The sequence below is a fragment of the Elgaria multicarinata genome, chromosome 11 (assembly GCF_023053635.1).
Source record: "Elgaria multicarinata webbii isolate HBS135686 ecotype San Diego chromosome 11, rElgMul1.1.pri, whole genome shotgun sequence".
NCBI lineage: Eukaryota > Metazoa > Chordata > Lepidosauria > Squamata > Anguidae > Elgaria > Elgaria multicarinata.
The window spans coordinates 35,749,951-35,768,652 of NC_086181.1; the positions used below are offsets into that span (position 1 = coordinate 35,749,951).

An 18,702-nucleotide genomic window follows, 5' to 3' on the forward strand; every position below is an offset into this window, starting at 1 on the left:
AACTTGTGCTCTGCCACTGAGCCATGACTCCTTACCCTGAGCCAGTATGTGCCCTCACACACATAGATTAGCTCTCCCCAAAGCAGCCAAGGAGTCCATCCCTTTGTCATTTCTTCCATGACGTCCTCTGTATGTGGTGCAGGTGCAACATCTAGAGGAAGCTTTATGAAAGCCAATGTCATCAGAGGATGCCCTACCACAAGGTTACTGCTCATTCTAAGCTATTGCAATTCCTATGTTATTTGGGATGGAAGAGCTGAGAAACAGATCTGACTCACTAAGTACAACCCACTAGGAAGTTATTCTCTGAATTCCATGTTGAAATGGTGTGCATAGGCCCACCTTCATACCAACATCACATGTATCAGTCCAATAGAGTAGAAGAAAAATCAAAGCAACAAGAACATTAGGACAGTGCAGGGTCTTATTCTATCCTGTCTAAAACCTAATGGCATCCAAGAAACTGAAGCCTCTTCCTTGATATATTTCTTCTCTTTTGACTCCTTTTGAAACTGGAAAGAAGGTTTTGTTTTTTTCCTGTTGCTGAATTATAAACACACATAACGAGCTAATAAATTATTATTTATTGTTTCTTGAGTACATACACCTTGCTAAATGCTTAACATAAAAGTAGAAATGGCATTGCCTATGGACGTAACCTTTTTTTTAAATAGTCAAAAAGACAGTACAGAAGAAGAGGGGAAAGAAATTAGGGGAAGAAGGGGAAAAAGTCAGTACTTACGACCCTTCTTGCTTACTAGCTGGTCTCTGGTGTTCAGCTCAGGCCTCAGAACAATAATATAGAATTTGGGGAGAAAGATGCAACCTAATAAGCCAGCACTAGAGGCCAAGATGGAGAAGATCTCCACGGCCACCATGTATTTCCCCTTGGTGCTTAGGTAGGTGGGCACAAAGGACACCCAAACACTGCAGAAGACCAACATGCTGAAGGTGATCAGCTTGGCTTCATTGAAAGTATCGGGCAACTTTCTGGCAAAGAAAGCCACCGTGAAGCTGACAATAGCAAGAAAACTGATGTAGCCCAGGACAAGGTAGAACATGATGTCTGAGCCTTCGTTGCATTGCACATTGATCTGCCCAATCTGGGAGTGCATGTCAAACTCTGGGAAGGGGGGAGAGATTACCAACCACACTGCACAGATGCCAGCTTGGAGAAGAGAAGGGAGAATGATGACTGATACTGTCAGCCTCTTCCCAACCCATTTTCTCATTCTGTTTCCAGGCTTTGTGGCCATGAAGGCCAAAACCACAGTGATGGTTTTGGCCAAAACACAAGAAACTGCAATGGAGAAGACAATGCCAAACACAGTCTGCCTCAGAAGGCAGGTCACCTTCCCAGGCCTTCCTATGAACAAGAAGGAGCAGAGAAAGCAGAGCAGCAGAGAGCAGAGCAGGGCACACGTGATGCTCCAGTTGTTGGCTTTGACGATGGGAGTATTTTGATGTTGAATGAAGCTCCACGACACCACAACTGTGATTACAGAAAGGAAAAGAGCCGAGGAAACAAGAATTGCCCCCAAAGGCTCCTCATAGGCTAAGTAAGTTATGTCTTTAGGAATACACTGATCCTGGTTCTTGTTTGGATACTGATCTTCTGGGCACTTCTCGCATTGGTCTGCATCTGAAAGTCATGAGAAAAGTCTCAGTGTTCCCTGTTCTTAGTTGACAACTACTAATTTTAATGGTGACAAACAAAACACATTATTGGGCTTAGACAACAAAGCTGTAGTATTCAGTTTCACCTTCACCTATTTATGGTTTTACATTGCAATACACACAATCACACTGTGTGGTTTACAAAAGTTAAAGTAATGGTTATTCTTTCCAATAAACACAAACACAATCACACACACACACACGTAAAAATGACTGAGTTACAGTAGACACACATTTTTAAAGTTCTGGTACGTTTTCCATGTAAATCGAGATTCCTTCACTTACCTATCATTTTTGAAATCATTGCTTTAGCACATTGAATACAATCATAGCAACAGATTTGTTGTCCCTGTTGGATCAACATGCTCTGTCCAGGGCGGCAGCTCTCGACACAGGTCGAACTGGGCAGCATCTAATGGTAAACACAAGGAAGGACATTTGGCTAAGCTTGTTTGTCTTCATTGCTCTAATTCTCAACTACATCTTTTTTTGCCCTGCAACATTGCAACAACTTGTGACTGGCATCTCAAGTGGTGAAGATGTCAAGGATGTACCCCCCGAGAAACACCCATCACCATAAATCCTGGTGATAATTCATCTCACACACCTTGTCACTCACTCTCTTCCCCAAACACAGAAACGGTCCACTGGTAAAAACTAGTTCTTGCCACTCACTCACTTGCTCTCTCGTTTCGGATGGTGGTGAAGACTGGGCTTACTGGACCTAATTCTCACACCCACCTAGAAGGAGAAGACAGGTGAGTTTACAAGCACTACTTTGCTGGTTCTCCTGGTGGCTCTCAGGTAACTGAAAGGTGGTGATAATGGCAATACTATTGACAAAAAGGATTCGCCATTCCCATGGCAAGGAGTGTAGGCCCACAAACCCCAAGTGATCCTTGACTCTTCGTGTTGGCTGCGTAAGATCTAATCTCATGATTTTTATCTCTGAAGTTTGAAACATCCAATCCATCGTTACAGTTCATTACCCCAGTGATGCAGTTTATTCCATTGTCTGTGCCTCTGAGTCACAACTAACATGTTCTTTCTTGAGTGTACAGAAGGCTAAGCCATACAAAGTCCATGCATGTATATTGCCTTCATATGAAATGTGAATTGTTCGATTGTATATCAGAATGTTGTGCTTCTTTTCTTCTAAGTGCATACAGATGTTATCTATTCTATGCTAGAGCTTTGGGTACTATTAATTGTAGTTGTGTGCACCTATGGGAAGTAGATTAGGGATCCAACTCTGATGCATCTCAGACTATTATAGTCATGAGGGTGTTAAAGCCAAAGGATGGGTTATAAATATTTTAATAACTATTAAAACAACTCCACACTGGCTGCCTATTTGCTATTGGGCCAGGTTTAAGGTTTTGGTACTAGTGACAATGCCCTAAACAACTTGGGACCAGGATACTTGAGAGAGTGCCCTCCTCCTTTCCAACCTGCCTGCTCTTTGAGGACATTAGAGAGCATGCTTCTGGTAGTTCCACATGGATCTATGGCCCAGTTGGATTTCACTAGGAGAAGAGCTTTCAGTGTGGTGGCCGGAATCTATTTTAGATATGCAACGGAATATAAATATTGTAAATAAACAAACAACATATCCACTTGATAACAGTGTATGTGTGACTTTGGCTCTGCATTATTGAACATTGTTTAAGATGTGTGTGTGATGGGGAAGGAACTAATGTGAAACATTTGAATTATACATTCTGAAGCACCTACAAAGCTCTGAATGTAGAGCCTGAAGAAGAGATTTATATGAAGCAGCCACCTGGTTTTGAGAAACAGCCAGATAAGGTTTGGTTACTGAAAAAAGCTTTTTATGGTCTGAAACAAAGTGCCAGATGCTGGAACAATTGCCTAAATTCCACATTGGTGAGTGAAATGGGATTCAAAGAAAGCATTGCAGACCCATGCCTGTACACCAAGGGTACAGGTAGTGATTACATGATTGTACTGGCATTTGTTGATGATCTACTTTTAGCAGGTAGTTCCACAGGCCACATTCAAAAGCTCACAAGCCAACTGGAAAGTTTTTATAAGTTGAAATCTTTGGGTGAAGTCAATCATTATTTGGGTATAGAAATAACAAAAACTGATGATGGAAGTTAGTTACTCAAACAAAAGCAAAAAATTGTAAACCTGCTAGATTTCTGTGGAAAGCAAGATTGTAAAGATGTACAGAGTCCTATGGCCACAGATTTTCACCAAACCATAGGAAATGAGAATTTCAATGACCCTGAGTTATACCACTCAGTGATTGGAAGTTTGTTATACCTGAGTCAATGATCAAGACCAGATATAGCATGTGCAGTGGGTATTCTAAGCCAACATGTGTCTAAGCCAACAACTACTGCTTGGCAAGGTGTGAAAAGAGTGTTGAGATATCTATAGGCTACTGAGAAACTCTGTTTACGATTAGAGTCTGCAGAAAACCAAACACTTGAGTGTTTTGTAGATAGCGATTGGGCAGGAAGCCTGGAAGACAGGAAGTCCACCAGCGGTTTAGTAATCAAGTTTGGGAACTCACTTACAAGTTGGAATTCAAGGTAGCAAACTTTTGTGGTGACTTCTTCATGTGAAGCTGAATTTGCTGCTTTATCAGAGTTATGTGGTGAAGTGACCTGGTTTGTACAGTTGTTAAAGGATTTAACAATACCATTTTCTTTACCAGTGAAAGTGAATGAAGATTCCCAATCCTGTATTGCTTTAGCTCAATATGATATGTTAAAATCCAAGACCAAACATGTTGCAATTAAATATTATAATGTTAAAGAGCACATCAGTCAAGGTTTCATCAAGTTGGTGTATTGTGAGTCAAACCAAACTGTTACAAAGCCTTTGGTCATACAACATCATACAGAATTAATTGGTAAACTAGGTTTTGAGTTTTGCAAAACATGAATGTATTTGTATCTATTGTATCATGTAGTTTTCTGTTGTTAAGTTTTGAAAGGGTGTCAGGGCTGAAAATTTATCTCCAGAAAGACAAGCCCTGGAAGAAAACTAGACTTGGCACAGAGCTTCATGCAGGTGTTACTCCTCTGTGCTGGAACTGTGGAGGTCGAAGATAAGGAAAGAATTTCTCGCCTCATTCCTTAATTGAATTATTGGATGATGAAACTGTGTCATAATACTGTCTATGAAATGTGTGTGTGTGTATATATATATATATATATATATATATATATATATATATATGTGTGTGTGTGTGTGTGTGTGTGTGTGTGTGTATATATATATATATATATATATATATATATATATATATATGCACATATGGAATATTTTGCCTGCTGGTCGATGATGGTCGGGGTGTGTATGTCTCTCGTTGTTTAAGGAAGATTTTGTATAGGAACGTTAATATTATATGCCTCAGTAAACTCTATTGCTGAAGAAACAACTTATGTGAGTATTTCTTATGAGGAAGGCACTCAGTCAGCCGTGCAGGGAGCCAAATGCTGGAGCACTGCTACTTAAGCTTTGCCAAAATACGCAACAAAAGGATCACATTCCTAAATATCTGAAATCCAAATAGCTATAATTTAGCTGCTTCAAAAAATGATTTGAACTTCACAAACATTTCAGTATCAATGGACCTAATACCCACTTTGCAAACTAATCTGCAAATGGGGATACAATTATCCTTCATTTTTCACTCTGCTCCAAATTTTGTGTTGCAGTGCTCCAATCAAAACCGTGTGTACAGAAATGTATACATTCATGAAAACAGCATACAAAAAGCATAGAGGGGAAATTTGTGTCAAATATGTGCACAAAATTCCTGAGAAAGTATTAGCATTACAGGAAATGAAATAGATAGATTCATCCTTTCCTAATCATAACAACTGAGATTGAGAACACCTCAACCTTAAAGGGAAATTGCATCGCTTACCCTTGGCTTTGGGCTTCCTGCTCCTTTTGCATGATTGGTATGGGCTGCACTACATGGATGCAGAGGGCGACCATGTGATTTGAATACTTCCCCTCTAAGTGTGCTCAATTCAGTTCCATTGAGACAGCACCATCTAGTGGTGGATGATCCCACTTTTTTTTTTTTAATACTATTTTTATTGATTTTCAAGTAAGGACAAATACAATAAATACACAGAGTAAAAGAAAGCACTCAACAACAATATAGATGTTCCCATAACACCACTATAAAAAAACATGGGTGTTCATTCCTTCAATAAGCACCTGGTACAGAAAAAGATGCAGGTTAAGTTAGAACCTCTGACCAAAAGGATTCCTGAGTCATTGGGGATCTAGGTTCGCCAGGATTCATATTAATAAACGTGAAGAAGTCCAACCAGTTTTCCACAAATGTGTCTGATGTTATTTCTCCTCTTGCTAACCTGCTATGTTGTGTCAATTTATCATTTAAAGCTAGTTTCCAAATCTTATTAAACCAGCGTTGATGGTCAAAAGGTCTGTCACTTTTCCAGAATTAGGCAATTTCCCACCTGGCTGCAACCAGCAAATGGGTGACCAAGGCTTTGGGAATAATGTTTCTATTGGCATTCCTAAAAATAGAAAGTAGAGCCAGTGCTGGGTCAGTTTCTACTTCAACATGAATAATGTTTGTAATGGTTTGGAAAACCCTTGACCAAAAAGTTTTGACCTGTTGACATTCCCACCAAAGATGAATATAAGTGCCAGGAACTGAGCAACCACGCCAACAGAGCGGGGATATATTACCACTAATATGGTGCAGTCTAACAGGGGTGATATACCACCTGTGAGTGATTTTCAGAGTGAGCTCTTTAACTTTTGCTGATATTGTTTTATAGGGTGCTGATTGCCATAAGTTTTTCCATTCACCTTCAGTGAAACTGGTGCACAGATCATGTTCCCAAATCATTTTTAACCCTCCCTTATCTGGGAATTGACAATTCAACATCATGTGATATATATCAGAAGCTCCCCCTTTAACCTTTCTAGAATAAGTCAGGCAAGCTTTCTCAAATATAGTAAGCGAGCGTGGAATGTTATGGAATCGATATAGAGCATTTGCAAAAGAGACTATTTGCAGTTTTTGGAGCCAGGTGCAAGGGAGTGGGCTCAGTTTTGCCTCTAATTGTTGCATTGATATGATTTTTCCTTGTATAAAGAGGTCACGAATATGGAAAAAACCTTTTTCTTCCCAACCTGCAAATTGTCTGTACTTAAATTGATCTCTGAATCGGGGGTGGTCTAAAATTGGGGTTAGGGGGGAAGGGGATGGTGCAAACCATTTTGCCCACTTTGCCCATACCTTTAAATTTGCTTTCAAAAACGGGTTATTAATTGTTTGAATATGTTTTTTTCAGTGTTGGAAGGAATGGGATTGCCCTGATCGTAGGGATGCAGGGGGTGCTTTCAATTGACACCCACGGGATTGCTGTCTCATTTCTAATTATTTTGAGTAGTTGCCTCAATTGAAAAGCATCATGGTACAGCCTAAGATTTGGGACACCAAACCCCCCTAGTTTAGTTGGTCGGAATAGTGTCGCTTGATTGACACGGTTGCCCCCTCCACTGAATGTGGATAGAGCTTGTTGCCAACGTTTGAACTCATTTCCAGGAATCTCTACTGGCAGGGTATGAAATAAAAAAGACAGTTTAGGCAACAAAGTCATTTTCAGGGCTGCATTCCTCCCTAGCCAAGATAATTTAAGTTTCTTCCACAGTGTCATATCTTTTCTTAGCGCATTCCATAAAGGATCAAAATTGCATATGCGCAGTTGTTAGATTTCCTTAGTGATCTGAATGCCTAAGTATTTTAAACTGCCAAATCTTAAAGTGACTTTGAAAATTCGTTGAATATTTTTCTGTTCAGCCAAAGGGATATTAACACAGAGCAAATCAGATTTGTCATAATTGACCTCCAGACCAGCAACTTCCTTGAAGGTATCCAGATGTGTGCGAAGAGCAGGAAGAGCAACCTTAGGTTCTGTTAACATAAGCAATATATCATCAGCAAAAAGTTGATTCAATGATGTCTCCCATTTATTCTAGGCCCCGATATAGCTGGGTCTGCCCGAATTGAGGTTGCTAGGGCTTCTATTGCAATGGCAAAGATAAGTGGAGAGAGTAGGCAGCCCTGACGTGTGCCTCTAGTTATTTGAAACCTTTTTGATTCCCAAGAGTTAACACATACTGTTGCCTTAGCATCAGAGTACAATTACTTCAAAACTTAAGAAATTGATTACCAAACGCCATTTTATGAAATAAGCAGAAAATAAAAGGCCATTCCAAGCGGTCAAATGCCTTGAAAACATCAAGAGAAAACAGTGCCAAAGGAGACTTTTGGCTTTCGCTGTGGTGAATTAAGTTAAGTATCCTGCGCACTGAATCTTCTAAGTGTCGACCTGTCATAAAACCTGTTTGATCTTCATCTACATATTCTGTTATAAACTGGTTCAGACGATGAGCAAGCAAGGATGTGAAGAGTTTAGCATCCTGATTAAGAAGCGCTATTGGGAGATAAGAGTTCACTAGGTGGGGATCTCGTCCTGGCTTAGGAATGGTTATCAAGCGTGTGCGTTTCCAGGATTCTGCTCTACGATTTCGCTCCTTATCTTCCTCTTATGATCTTAAGCTTTAGTCTGATGTACCCACACATTCCCTTGGACACTGTCTGGATCTTGTTCTCACTCGGAATTGCTCTGTTTTGGACTTTTCCACTGCTGACTTTCCTCTGTCAGATCATCATCTAGTTTCCTTCAATCTTACTCATAATCCTCCTCCTTCACGTCCTGCTTCTCGCTCTTGTCGTGACTTGCAATCTATCAATTATGAGGCTTTTTCTCAGTCTCTAGCCTCCTCTCTTCCCTCTGTCTTTTCGGTTGTCTCCTTGGACTCTGCTGTCTCCTTCTTTAATTCCTCCTTATCTTCAACTCTTGATAATCTTGCTCCATCTACAACTCGGATAGTTCGCCCTTCTCAACCCCAACTGTGGCTCACCTCTTTCCTCCGCTACCTTCGCTCTTGTTCCCGGGCAGCTGAGCGCCTTTGGCGTAAGACCAGGGACTGAGTGGACTTTGTCCATTACAAATTTGTACTCTCCTCTTTCTCTTCTGCCATTTCACTGGCCAAACAGCAGTATTACTCAACGTTGATCCAGTCAAATGCTATGCATCCTCAGCGGCTCTTTGCATCCTTCAATTCTCTTCTGAAGCCTAATCCACCATCTCTTCCCACCTCTCTGTCTGCTAATAACTTTGCCTCTTTTTTCAATGCTAAAATCCAAACTATTCGCTCTGATCTGGCCAGCTCTGCTCCTCTTCCAGTTCCTGTTCCTCCTCTGTCAGTTCCTCCTGCAAATTTCTCTACGTTTCCTTCGGTCTCAGCTAATGAACTGTCTACAATACTGCGCTCCTCGAAGCCTTCCACTTGTTCTCGTGATCCGATTCCTTCCCGCGTCTTTATTAATCTTATTCCCGCTATCCTCCCTTCCTTGCTTCATATTATTAATCTTTCTCTGTCGTCTGGTTCATTTCCTTCTGCTTTTAAACATGCTACAGTCTCTCCTATTCTCAAGAAACCTACTCTTGATAGGCTAGCTCTGTCTAACTACCGACCTGTCTCCTTGTTGCCTTTTGTTTCAAAGATCCTGGAGCGTGTGGTCTACTCTCGTTGTCTTGACTTTCTTTCTAGTAACTCTGCTCTGGATCCTTTTCAATCTGGATTCCGTCCTTTGCATTCCACTGAAACAGCCCTTACTAAGATCACCAATGATCTTCTTACTGCCAAGTCTAAAGGCCTTCTTATTCTCCTTGATCTAACTGCAGCCTTTGAACATGATCTTCTCTTAGATTCCCTTCATGACCTTGGACTTTGCGGCTCTGTCTATAACTGGTTTGCCTCCTATCTAGCGGGTCGCTCTTTCAGCGTGTTGGCTAATGGCAGCTCGTCTTCCTCTTTTCCCCTTTCAGTAGGGGTTCCGCAAGGCTCGGTGCTTGGCCCGTTGTTGTTTTCTTTATACATGTTGCCCTTGGGTAATCTTATTCAATCTCATAGCCTCCAATATCATCTGTATGGCGATGGTACACAATTATATCTTTCATCTCCGGAACATTCTCCTGATGTTCACGATTGTATCTCGGCATGTCTTTCAGATATCTCAGCTTGGCTGCTGCATCGTCGTTTGAAACTTAATATGGCAAAGACTGGATTGCTTGTTTTTCCTCCTAAACCTTCTCCTCATCTCTCATTCTCTCTTACTGTCAATGATGTTACGCTTACTCCAGTCAAGGAAGCTCGTAGTCTTGGCTTTATATTTGATTCCTCGCTCTCCTTTATTCCTCATATTGAGGCAGTAGATAAATCCTGCCGTTTTTTCCTGTATAATATTGCCAGGATTCGATCATTTTTGTCTGTCTCTTCTGCCAAGACGCTTGTTCATGCACTGGTTATTTCTCGGCTGGACTACTGCAACCTTCTTCTCTCTGGCCTTCCTTCTTCTCACATCAGTCCGTTGGTTTCTGTCCACCACTCTGCCGCTAAGATCATCTTCCTGGCTCGCCGCTCTGACCATGTTACTCCACTTCTGAAATCTCTTCATTGGCTTCCAATTCACTTCAGAATCCAATATAAACTTCTCCTGTTGACCTTCAAAGCTTTTCACGGTCTAGCTCCTTCCTATCTCTCCTCTCTCATCTCACACTATTGCCCCGCTCGTGCTCTTCGCTCCTGTGATGCCATATTTCTCGCCTGCCCAAGGGTCTCTACTTCCCTTGCTCGGCTTCATCCATTTTTTTCTGCTGCCCCTTACGCCTGCAATGCTCTTCCAGAACATTTGAGATCTACAAGTTCAATCGCAGCTTTTAAAGCTCAGCTAAAAACCTTTCTCTTTCCTAAAGCTTTTAAAACTTGATGTTGTTTGGACTTTATACTGTTAGTTTTACCCTACCCTGTGCCTGTTTACCCTACCCTGTGCCTGTTTGCATTCTCTTCCCCTCTTTATTGTTTTACCATGATTTAATTAGAATGTAAGCCTATGCGGCAGGGTCTTGCTATTTACTGTTTTACTGTTTTACTCTGTACAGCACCATGTACATTGATGGTGCTATATAAATAAATAAATAAATAAATAAATAAATAAGTAATAATAGTAATAATAAATAATAAAATTAAATAATCTCACTAAATAGGGAGTAAGGGTGACTTTAAAAGCTTTATAAAATCCCCCCCCCCAAGACCATCTATGCCTGGTGATTTCCCATTTTTTAAACGTTTTATGGTCTCTTCTATCTCCTCAGCTCTTACGGGACTATTAAGAAGAGTTCTATGTTCTACTTTTAATTTAGGGATAATCAGCCTGTCTAAGAATGCATCTATCTTGGTCACATCAGGGCTGTCTGTAGTATATAATTTTTGGTAGAAATTTTCAAATACCTTACAAATTTCCTCATTCTTATAAAGAAGGTCCCCCTGTGGTGACTTGATATGTGAGACCCAAGATTTAGCCGTTTTTCTGCGTAAGGCTTTGGCTAAAAGCCTACAGCTTTTGTTGCCAAATTCGTGATAATAACGATTAAGAAATGCCAAGGATCTATGTACAGTACGTGTGTCTAAAGCAATAAGTTCACCACGTTTACCCATTAGTTGTCTATATGTCCTTTGACTGCCGGTGTGTTTATGAAGCGCTTCGAGATGAGAAATGTTGTACAGTAGCTTGGTGAGTGCTGCCTCTCTCTTCTTCTTTATTTGTGAAGCCTCTTTGATGCACGATCCTCGAAGAACCGCTTTCATAGAATCCCATAAGATATCAGTTGAGATTTCTGGCAGGTCATTGAATTGGAAGTATTCAGAGAGATCTTTTTGCAGTTGTTCTCGAACTGATTGTTTAGTTAAAAGATGAGGGTCCATGCGCCAGAAATAAGAGTTGGTGCGATCTTCTGAAAGTGTCAAGTCAATCCAAATTGGGGCATGATCTGACATTGTGATGTTGCCTATGTCAGCTGTAGTCATTTTGTCCTTTAAGGGCTCAGATAAGAGGAGGAGATCTATACGGGAGTAGGAGCGATGTCTTGCAGAAAAACAGGAAAAGTCTCTATCCTGCGGATGTAGAACTCTCCAGATATCACACAAGCCCTGTTCCTGAAGAAGGTCCGTGAGAAAAGTTGAGGATTGGGGTCGACCAGACTTAGCCTTAGAGTGATCCATCTCATCATTGGGTACAGTGTTGAAGTCACCTCCAAGGATTACCTGACCCTTTTTAAAAGTGTCTAGGGTAGAAAATATACCCTGAAGGAATGAGCATTTATTAACATTAGGGGCATAGATAGATCCAATTGTGAGTTGCTCAGAGCCCAAGAGTCCCGAAATGAAAATGTAACGGCCTTGTGTATCACAGCATGTGTCCAAGATCTGAAATGGCCACAATTATGGCTACTCCTCTTGATTTGGAAGAACCAGGGGAGCATACGTAGTGTTTAATCCATCTGGCCTTAATTTTGTTTTTCAATTGAGATTTCTGATGGGTCTCTTGTAGCAGAACGATGTCGGGTCGCTCTTTCCTGAGCAGCAGTTCCACTTTGGCACGTTTTAGTATGGAACCCAGACCCTTTACATTAAATGATAGAATTTTCAGTTTGTCAGCCATCAGAGTCCAGAAAAAACAAAGCTATTGGTAAGTAGTGCTTAGATGATATGAACCACTGCATAGAAAGCAAAGTAGAGGATATAGGACACCCAGTGAAAGCATGCACGTGGAGGGAACTACCATGTTGAACAACGTTAATATAACAAAACAACATAACAAACAAATGCCACCGATTGGCTGAGGTCTGAACAAGCGAGACCTCCACGAAATCACTAGAAGTGATCGTCACCTGTGGGCATTTCCAGGGGGCAACAGGTGGGGAAATAATTCTAAACATCTGATATGAAAATCATAACGTTCTTTTGAACCGTGGGCATTGCTGAAAGCCCACATAGATGGGGTTATAGGTATTCAAGGAAAGCCTGTTAAATATGTGTGTAGGAGGTGCAGTACACGGGATTGGGTGAAAGCCAAGCCTCCCTAGTAAGCCGTACAAATCAATGAGTACCCATATTCAATCTGGGTGAGGGGAGCGACTGTGGTCTGGAGAACCATCTGCCCTTGTTAGACGACGTCAAATTCCAACCCTTCTATTGTGCCCTCGAGCAGTTGACCAATCTGGAGAGTGGCCACATGAGCCCATGGGGGTGTCACCTGTAGCACAGTCTGGAGGATCCAAGTGCAGGCTTTTCAATAAGGCAATCGCCTGGGTTCCAGATGAGGCTGTGTAGAAACAACCATCTTGCTGAACCACTAGTTTAAAGGGGAAGCCCCACCGGTAACGAATGTTGGCCATACAGAGAACATCTGTGAAAGGTTTAAAACGCTTACGACGTGCTAGGGTGTCTGGGCATAAGTCCTGATAAATCTGAAGATCTACGCCCTCATATTTGATTTATGGAGATTGCGCAAAGCTTTGTATATTTGCTCTTTCTTTGTATACCGTTCAAAGCATATTATAATGTCTCTCGGGGGACCGCCATTGTTGTTTGCCCTTCCCAAGGATCGATGTGCCCTTTCTATGTCTTCTCCTGAAATCTGGGTTCCTAAGTTTAAGCCAGAAAGCCAGGTTGTTATGAACTTGATCATGTCTCTCCCCTCTTCTTTTTCTGGGATCCCACGTACCCTAAAATTTCGACGTCTGCTGTGATCTTGATGTTCCTCAAGCTGAATGTGCAAATCTCTCACTGCATCTGTCATTTTCTTAATTTGGGATTGTGATTTCATTCCCATTTCCACGGCTGTATTTGCAGATACGGCCGTTTCAGCTTGTTTGTTGGCTAATTCTTTTACTGTGACTTCGAGCGCTTTAAAGGCTACAGTCCAGCTTTCTGTTAAATCATGTTTTAATTGCTTGATGTATTGAAGGAGATCATGATTGCTAACAGTCTCCTCTAATTCCCTGCTATTTTTTCCGGCCTTAGGCTTTGTTGCTGCCATTGCGGCCTTCTCAGTTTTATCTGCACTGTCAAATAGGCTGTCAGTGTCAAAGCCTCTGAGACTTTTTTTTTTTTTTTTTTTTGCAGCTTCTCTCCTTGGCTGCAGTCTCTGTTGCATCCCCTCACTATTCCCCCCACTTTTAAGAAAAAAACTAGTGCTTAAAGCCAGTTTCCAAATGCTTACTGTACCCACGGTTCAGAGCAGCAAGAGATTAGGCCTCCATCTTGAGCAGAGCCAAGCCACGCCCCCGGATGATCCCACTTTTGTTGTTGTTGATATTAGCACATTAAAAGTGGTTCTTTTCATAGATGGATTTTCAGGGAATAGCTTGGGAGACAACTTGGTTGTTGACGACATCGTGTAATTGATGCACAAATATCCTGAGTGGCCAATCATGTGCATGCAATAATCACTCACTTAGAGGAGCCCAAAAAAGACACCAGCTGGCATTCAATTCTGTCTTTTCCTCCACACATAAAAAGTAAGTATGCTCCAGATAATTGTGAACTTAATAAATCACATTAATGTGTGTGTGTGTGTGTGTGTGTGTGTGTGTGTGTGTGTGTGTGTGCTCACACACATTGCCCAGAGTAAGGGCAGAGAATAACAAGCATACTTTGAGAAATAGGCATCTCTGACATATTTGAACATTATACAGGGTATGCTGATTGATGATGATGATGATGATGATGATGATGAAGGAAGAGGTATGAAAGTAACACCCACCTGCTTAAACTTGGGGTTCCACGTAACAGCACTTGCATTGATTTTGAACTCTTTGCCTGGAGGAGCTTGAGGGTCCATCTCTCCAACTCGGACTCTCTGGAAGGATTGGTTGGGAAATGTGACCAGGTTGATGATATCAAATCCACTTGCAAGCTCCCATTTCTCATTGAAGGATATTTCTTCGTTTGCACTATTGTTAAATCTGATGTTCCTGAGAAAAGAGTGAAGCTAGATTGCAAGAAAACAAACAAACAAAAATACAAATTAAGGCCAATCTTGTGGAAAGGGTGAGCATTCTGTCTTCGAAATTTAGCCAAGTTATGTCCTGAGTACCATTTGTCAATGTATCTGCCTGGCATAAATCCACAAGATGATGTACTTTGCAGATACGCCACTTTTTAAAAAAAGTCTATCCAAAGGCAGAAGGCAGATCAATAGTAAAAATTAACGTTCCTAACCTGCATTTGGGTTGCCTGACCATGGGAGGGCCATTGCAGGGGTTGGGGTTTGCATTGGTTGGGCTTTGTGGTGACACTGGCCAGGAGAGGGGCTGATGAGGCAATTTTAGCCTTTGGGGACCCTCATCCTGCCCTCTTTGAAGCATGGCTGCCGGCAGAGAGGCTCCCAGCACAGCAATTCCTTTTTTGCTCCTTCTGCCAGGGGGAATGGTCTTCTCCTGGAGGCAGCAGTTTGTAGGTGTGGCAGCAGTGCAGCCAGAAAGTTGTTGCCCCTGTGTTTGGATCCCTACTCAATGACCCCCTCAATTCAGCACTTATTGCTTTTGACATAAGGGTGTGACTGGGCACACCGGGTACACACCTTGGGCATGCCTATAGCTGGACACAAAGCCCACTTACCTACAGCGCTTCTGGCTTGTTTAGGTCCAGCTTCAGTTTGTTAATGCTCATACAGTCCATTACTGAACCCAAGAGCTTCCAGAGCTTCACCTGACTTTCATGACATTGGGCCTGTGCAGACAACACACAAAACTATGGTCAAGCTGCTAATATTTTTGTAGCAAATACTAGTGAACATGTTTCAACCATGGTTATGTAACCACCAGGGTTAGTACTGGTTCACTAGCAATGCTAAGACATAGATCACATAGCATGCTTGGAGATGTAGAGGTGTATGTCCGCCACATACTAATTGCTCTGATGTCCAAATTCCTGGATAACCAGCAGATTCCCATTGATAATAAAAAGCATGAGGGTCAAGATGGTCACCTGTGGGATGATCTAGAGCAAGTTTCAAGGGCACAAGAAGAAAGCAACCGGGACAATCTTTCGGAACTGACCCTGCAACAACTATCTGAACCACATTTCACCACGCTTCAACTCCCAGCTCACATAATTGATTCAGAAGGATACAATGGATAATAGTACAATAAGCTATTGAGAAGGTTACACTCCCATTACCTCTTTCCTGCCCTTTTATTGTGACGATGAATGCTGAACCAAACCTGAAGCTGGATTGAAATGGATTTAGATAATCATTTCATTTTCATTCAAGGGAGCCTGGAATTGGACAGTCCCCTTGATTTTTAAATAGATTTTTTGTTTCCCTTACTTTGTTTTTAAAGGTTCTACATTATTTTAGGATTTATGATTATGTTTGATAGCTGCAGCTACCTGCCATGGCTGAACTTTCAGGAGGCTCCATTTCCCCTCATCTCCCATTGCTCTCTTCAGGGCTCTCGATGAATCCATGGCATGGAGAGCATGTGCTACAGCATAAACAGCATTGTAGATACTGTAACTCCGGCCGGACATCCCCATTTCAAACCAAGGTCCAGGGAGTCTTTCCAGCTTCTCCTCCCCAGTGCAGCTTTCCTTGTTTGGCACATAAAGATTATATTGTGGGAGCGAACAGAGAAACGCACTAATCCAGAACTGCTGGATGAAATAAATCGTTGACTGAAATGGATTGATACTCTCAAGAAAGTCCTGAAATCCTGGCACCAGATTTGTATGGAATGTAAATGACAAGGTGCCATTGAAAGTCCTTGAGGTGAGCATTGCCCCAATGGATACAGCAGTGAAATCCCATTGAGCAGTTATGATCCATACCCTTTCCAATGGGCGCTTATAAAAGAATTCAGCTGAGTACAAAACCATTCGAAAACCCTCCACAGACTGACCATCCCCATACACAAGGACCACATTGATGTCACTCAAAAAGAGGGTATTACTAATTGGGAGCAATTTTTCTTGGATTATCTTATTTGGTAAATATGGTGTCACTGTTGGGATCACTTGAGTCCAAGCAATGCAGATAGTGTTTTGCAGGAGCCTTGGTTTCAGGGTCCAAAGGAAAGTTTCCCCGCTGTCATCCTCTGAGACAATGAGGCCAATCCAGTTCCATCCAAAATGCTTGAGCAGCCCAACAATCCCGACATACTGAGGATCTTCATTTGGGACCATCCGGTAGAAGGAAGGGAACTGAATTTTGTCACTCAGCACTGGATCACAAGCGCCATAGCTGAGCTAGTGGGAAAGATGCCGTATCTGAATGAGTGAGTGAGTGAGTGAGTGAATGAGTGAATGGCATTCATTTTTTTCTTCAATGGAAACTGACACTGGACATCCGAAGGAAATGTGCTCTAACCATCATTTCCCTGTGTGTGGGAATGCAGATGTACAAGCCACTTCTTTTGAGAATTCTGACTTGTCACTAAGCTTTACCACCAATCAGATCCTTCCCCTTCATCAACCCTGTTCAGATGACATGCTAAGCCACGGTGGTTAAGCATTTTTGTGCTCAACATTATGGTTTAGCATGCTATGTGATCCATGTCTTAGCCGTGTCATGTGAACCAATACTAACCCTGATTTAAAAACATAACTATGGTTTAAACATGTTCACTAGCATTTGCTGAGGAAATCTAGAGTCCAACTGTGTGATTGCACTTACGAAGAAGACAAAGTTCTTTGCATGCAGAAGGTGCCTAGTTTCAGTGGCTTCCAACCCCAATAAACACTTGCTTCCTCTGTGCCACGAGAGTGTAAGTGAGTGAGTGAGCTTTTGTGTGTGTCTGCCAGTCTGCGGGAGTATGAGTTCACTCATAAAATGAATCATTGCATGCCTTGAATGCCAAAGGTCCCACATTTCATCAACCCCATTTCCCAGACTTCAAGATATCTGCAGGTGTCCTCTTTCTTTCTTTCTTTCTTTCTTTCTTTCTTTCTTTCTTTCTTTCTTTCTTTCTTTCTTTCTTTCTTTCTTTCTTTCTCTTTCTGACCCCAAATTGTTGAGAACAACAACACTAGCCAATTTTGTAATGGGACCCTCAATACCTCCTCAAAAATTCAAATGAGCTTCAAGCTCACAAAGTTAGCCTTCCTCTGCTTTACACACATACCTGTGGAATCTTGAACATATTTAAGACGTTGGCCATCTGGATGGACGTTTGGGAGTTGAGCCCACCAAGGGCAGCCATGGGTTCCTCTCTCCTGTTACATTTGTAAGTAGAAGGATTCCTCAGTCCTCTGAATAGCAGATCCAGAGTGGTCCAGTAAGTCCTTATTGCATTGAAAGCATTGTCATAGATTTTGGCTCCCAGTGTGATGTTGGGTAATAACTTGGCATCTTTATTGATCTCACCCATGGCAAAAACAAAAGCAAGGACATGCTGGTAGTTTTTAGGGATCATCCTGCAATAAGATTTGAATGTAGACTTCGATCCTTACATCACAGAATCAAGTGTGTTACAGCTACATTATGATGTATCCATCTGTGATGAGGGTGGGTAACTACTGGTCCTCCAAATGTGGGCCAAAACATACCACTCTGATCAGCCCTATTCAATTGTAAGTGACCATGGGAGTTTTAGGGCCAAGCAATTAGAAGTCCATAAGTTGCCCATCCCTGATCTAAGTAAATGAGATGTTGCTGCAATAATTAATGATTTAAAAAAACCAACACTCTTAGCTAGGGTGACCATATGAAAAGGAGGACAGTGCTCCTGTATCTTTAACAGTTGTATTGAAAAGGGAATTTCAGCAGATGTTTAAGATATTTAAGAAAGGACACCTGATATTAGGTGGGGACTTCAACTTATGTCTTGACAACTTTATAGACAGATGCCCCCCTTCAGCGTTTAGATCAAAGGAGGGCCAAAGAATACAGGATTTTCTTGATGATATGGGTTTGGTTGATGTCTGGCGCCTGCAACATCCTACTGACAAAGAGTTTACATTCCTTTCATGCAGACATCATTCATTCTCACGAATAGACTACTTTCTAACATCTCAAGATCTCTTCCATCTAATCTACAAGACCTCTATTGGCCCTAGATTGGTATCTGATCATGCAATGGT

General features: G+C 41.7%; 1 protein-coding gene across 1 annotated transcript; it reads right to left on the minus strand.

The window, feature by feature from the left end:
- Positions 1–731: 731 nt before the first annotated feature.
- LOC134405700 (vomeronasal type-2 receptor 26-like) lies at positions 732–17,990 on the minus strand. Its single transcript, XM_063136944.1, has 5 exons — positions 17,745–17,990; positions 16,015–16,869; positions 14,384–14,611; positions 1,963–2,089; positions 732–1,642 (listed from the first exon to the last, which is right to left on the minus strand). Exons 1-5 carry the CDS (start codon positions 17,988–17,990, stop codon positions 732–734), a joined length of 2,367 nt encoding a protein of 788 aa, XP_062993014.1.
- Positions 17,991–18,702: the final 712 nt, after the last annotated feature.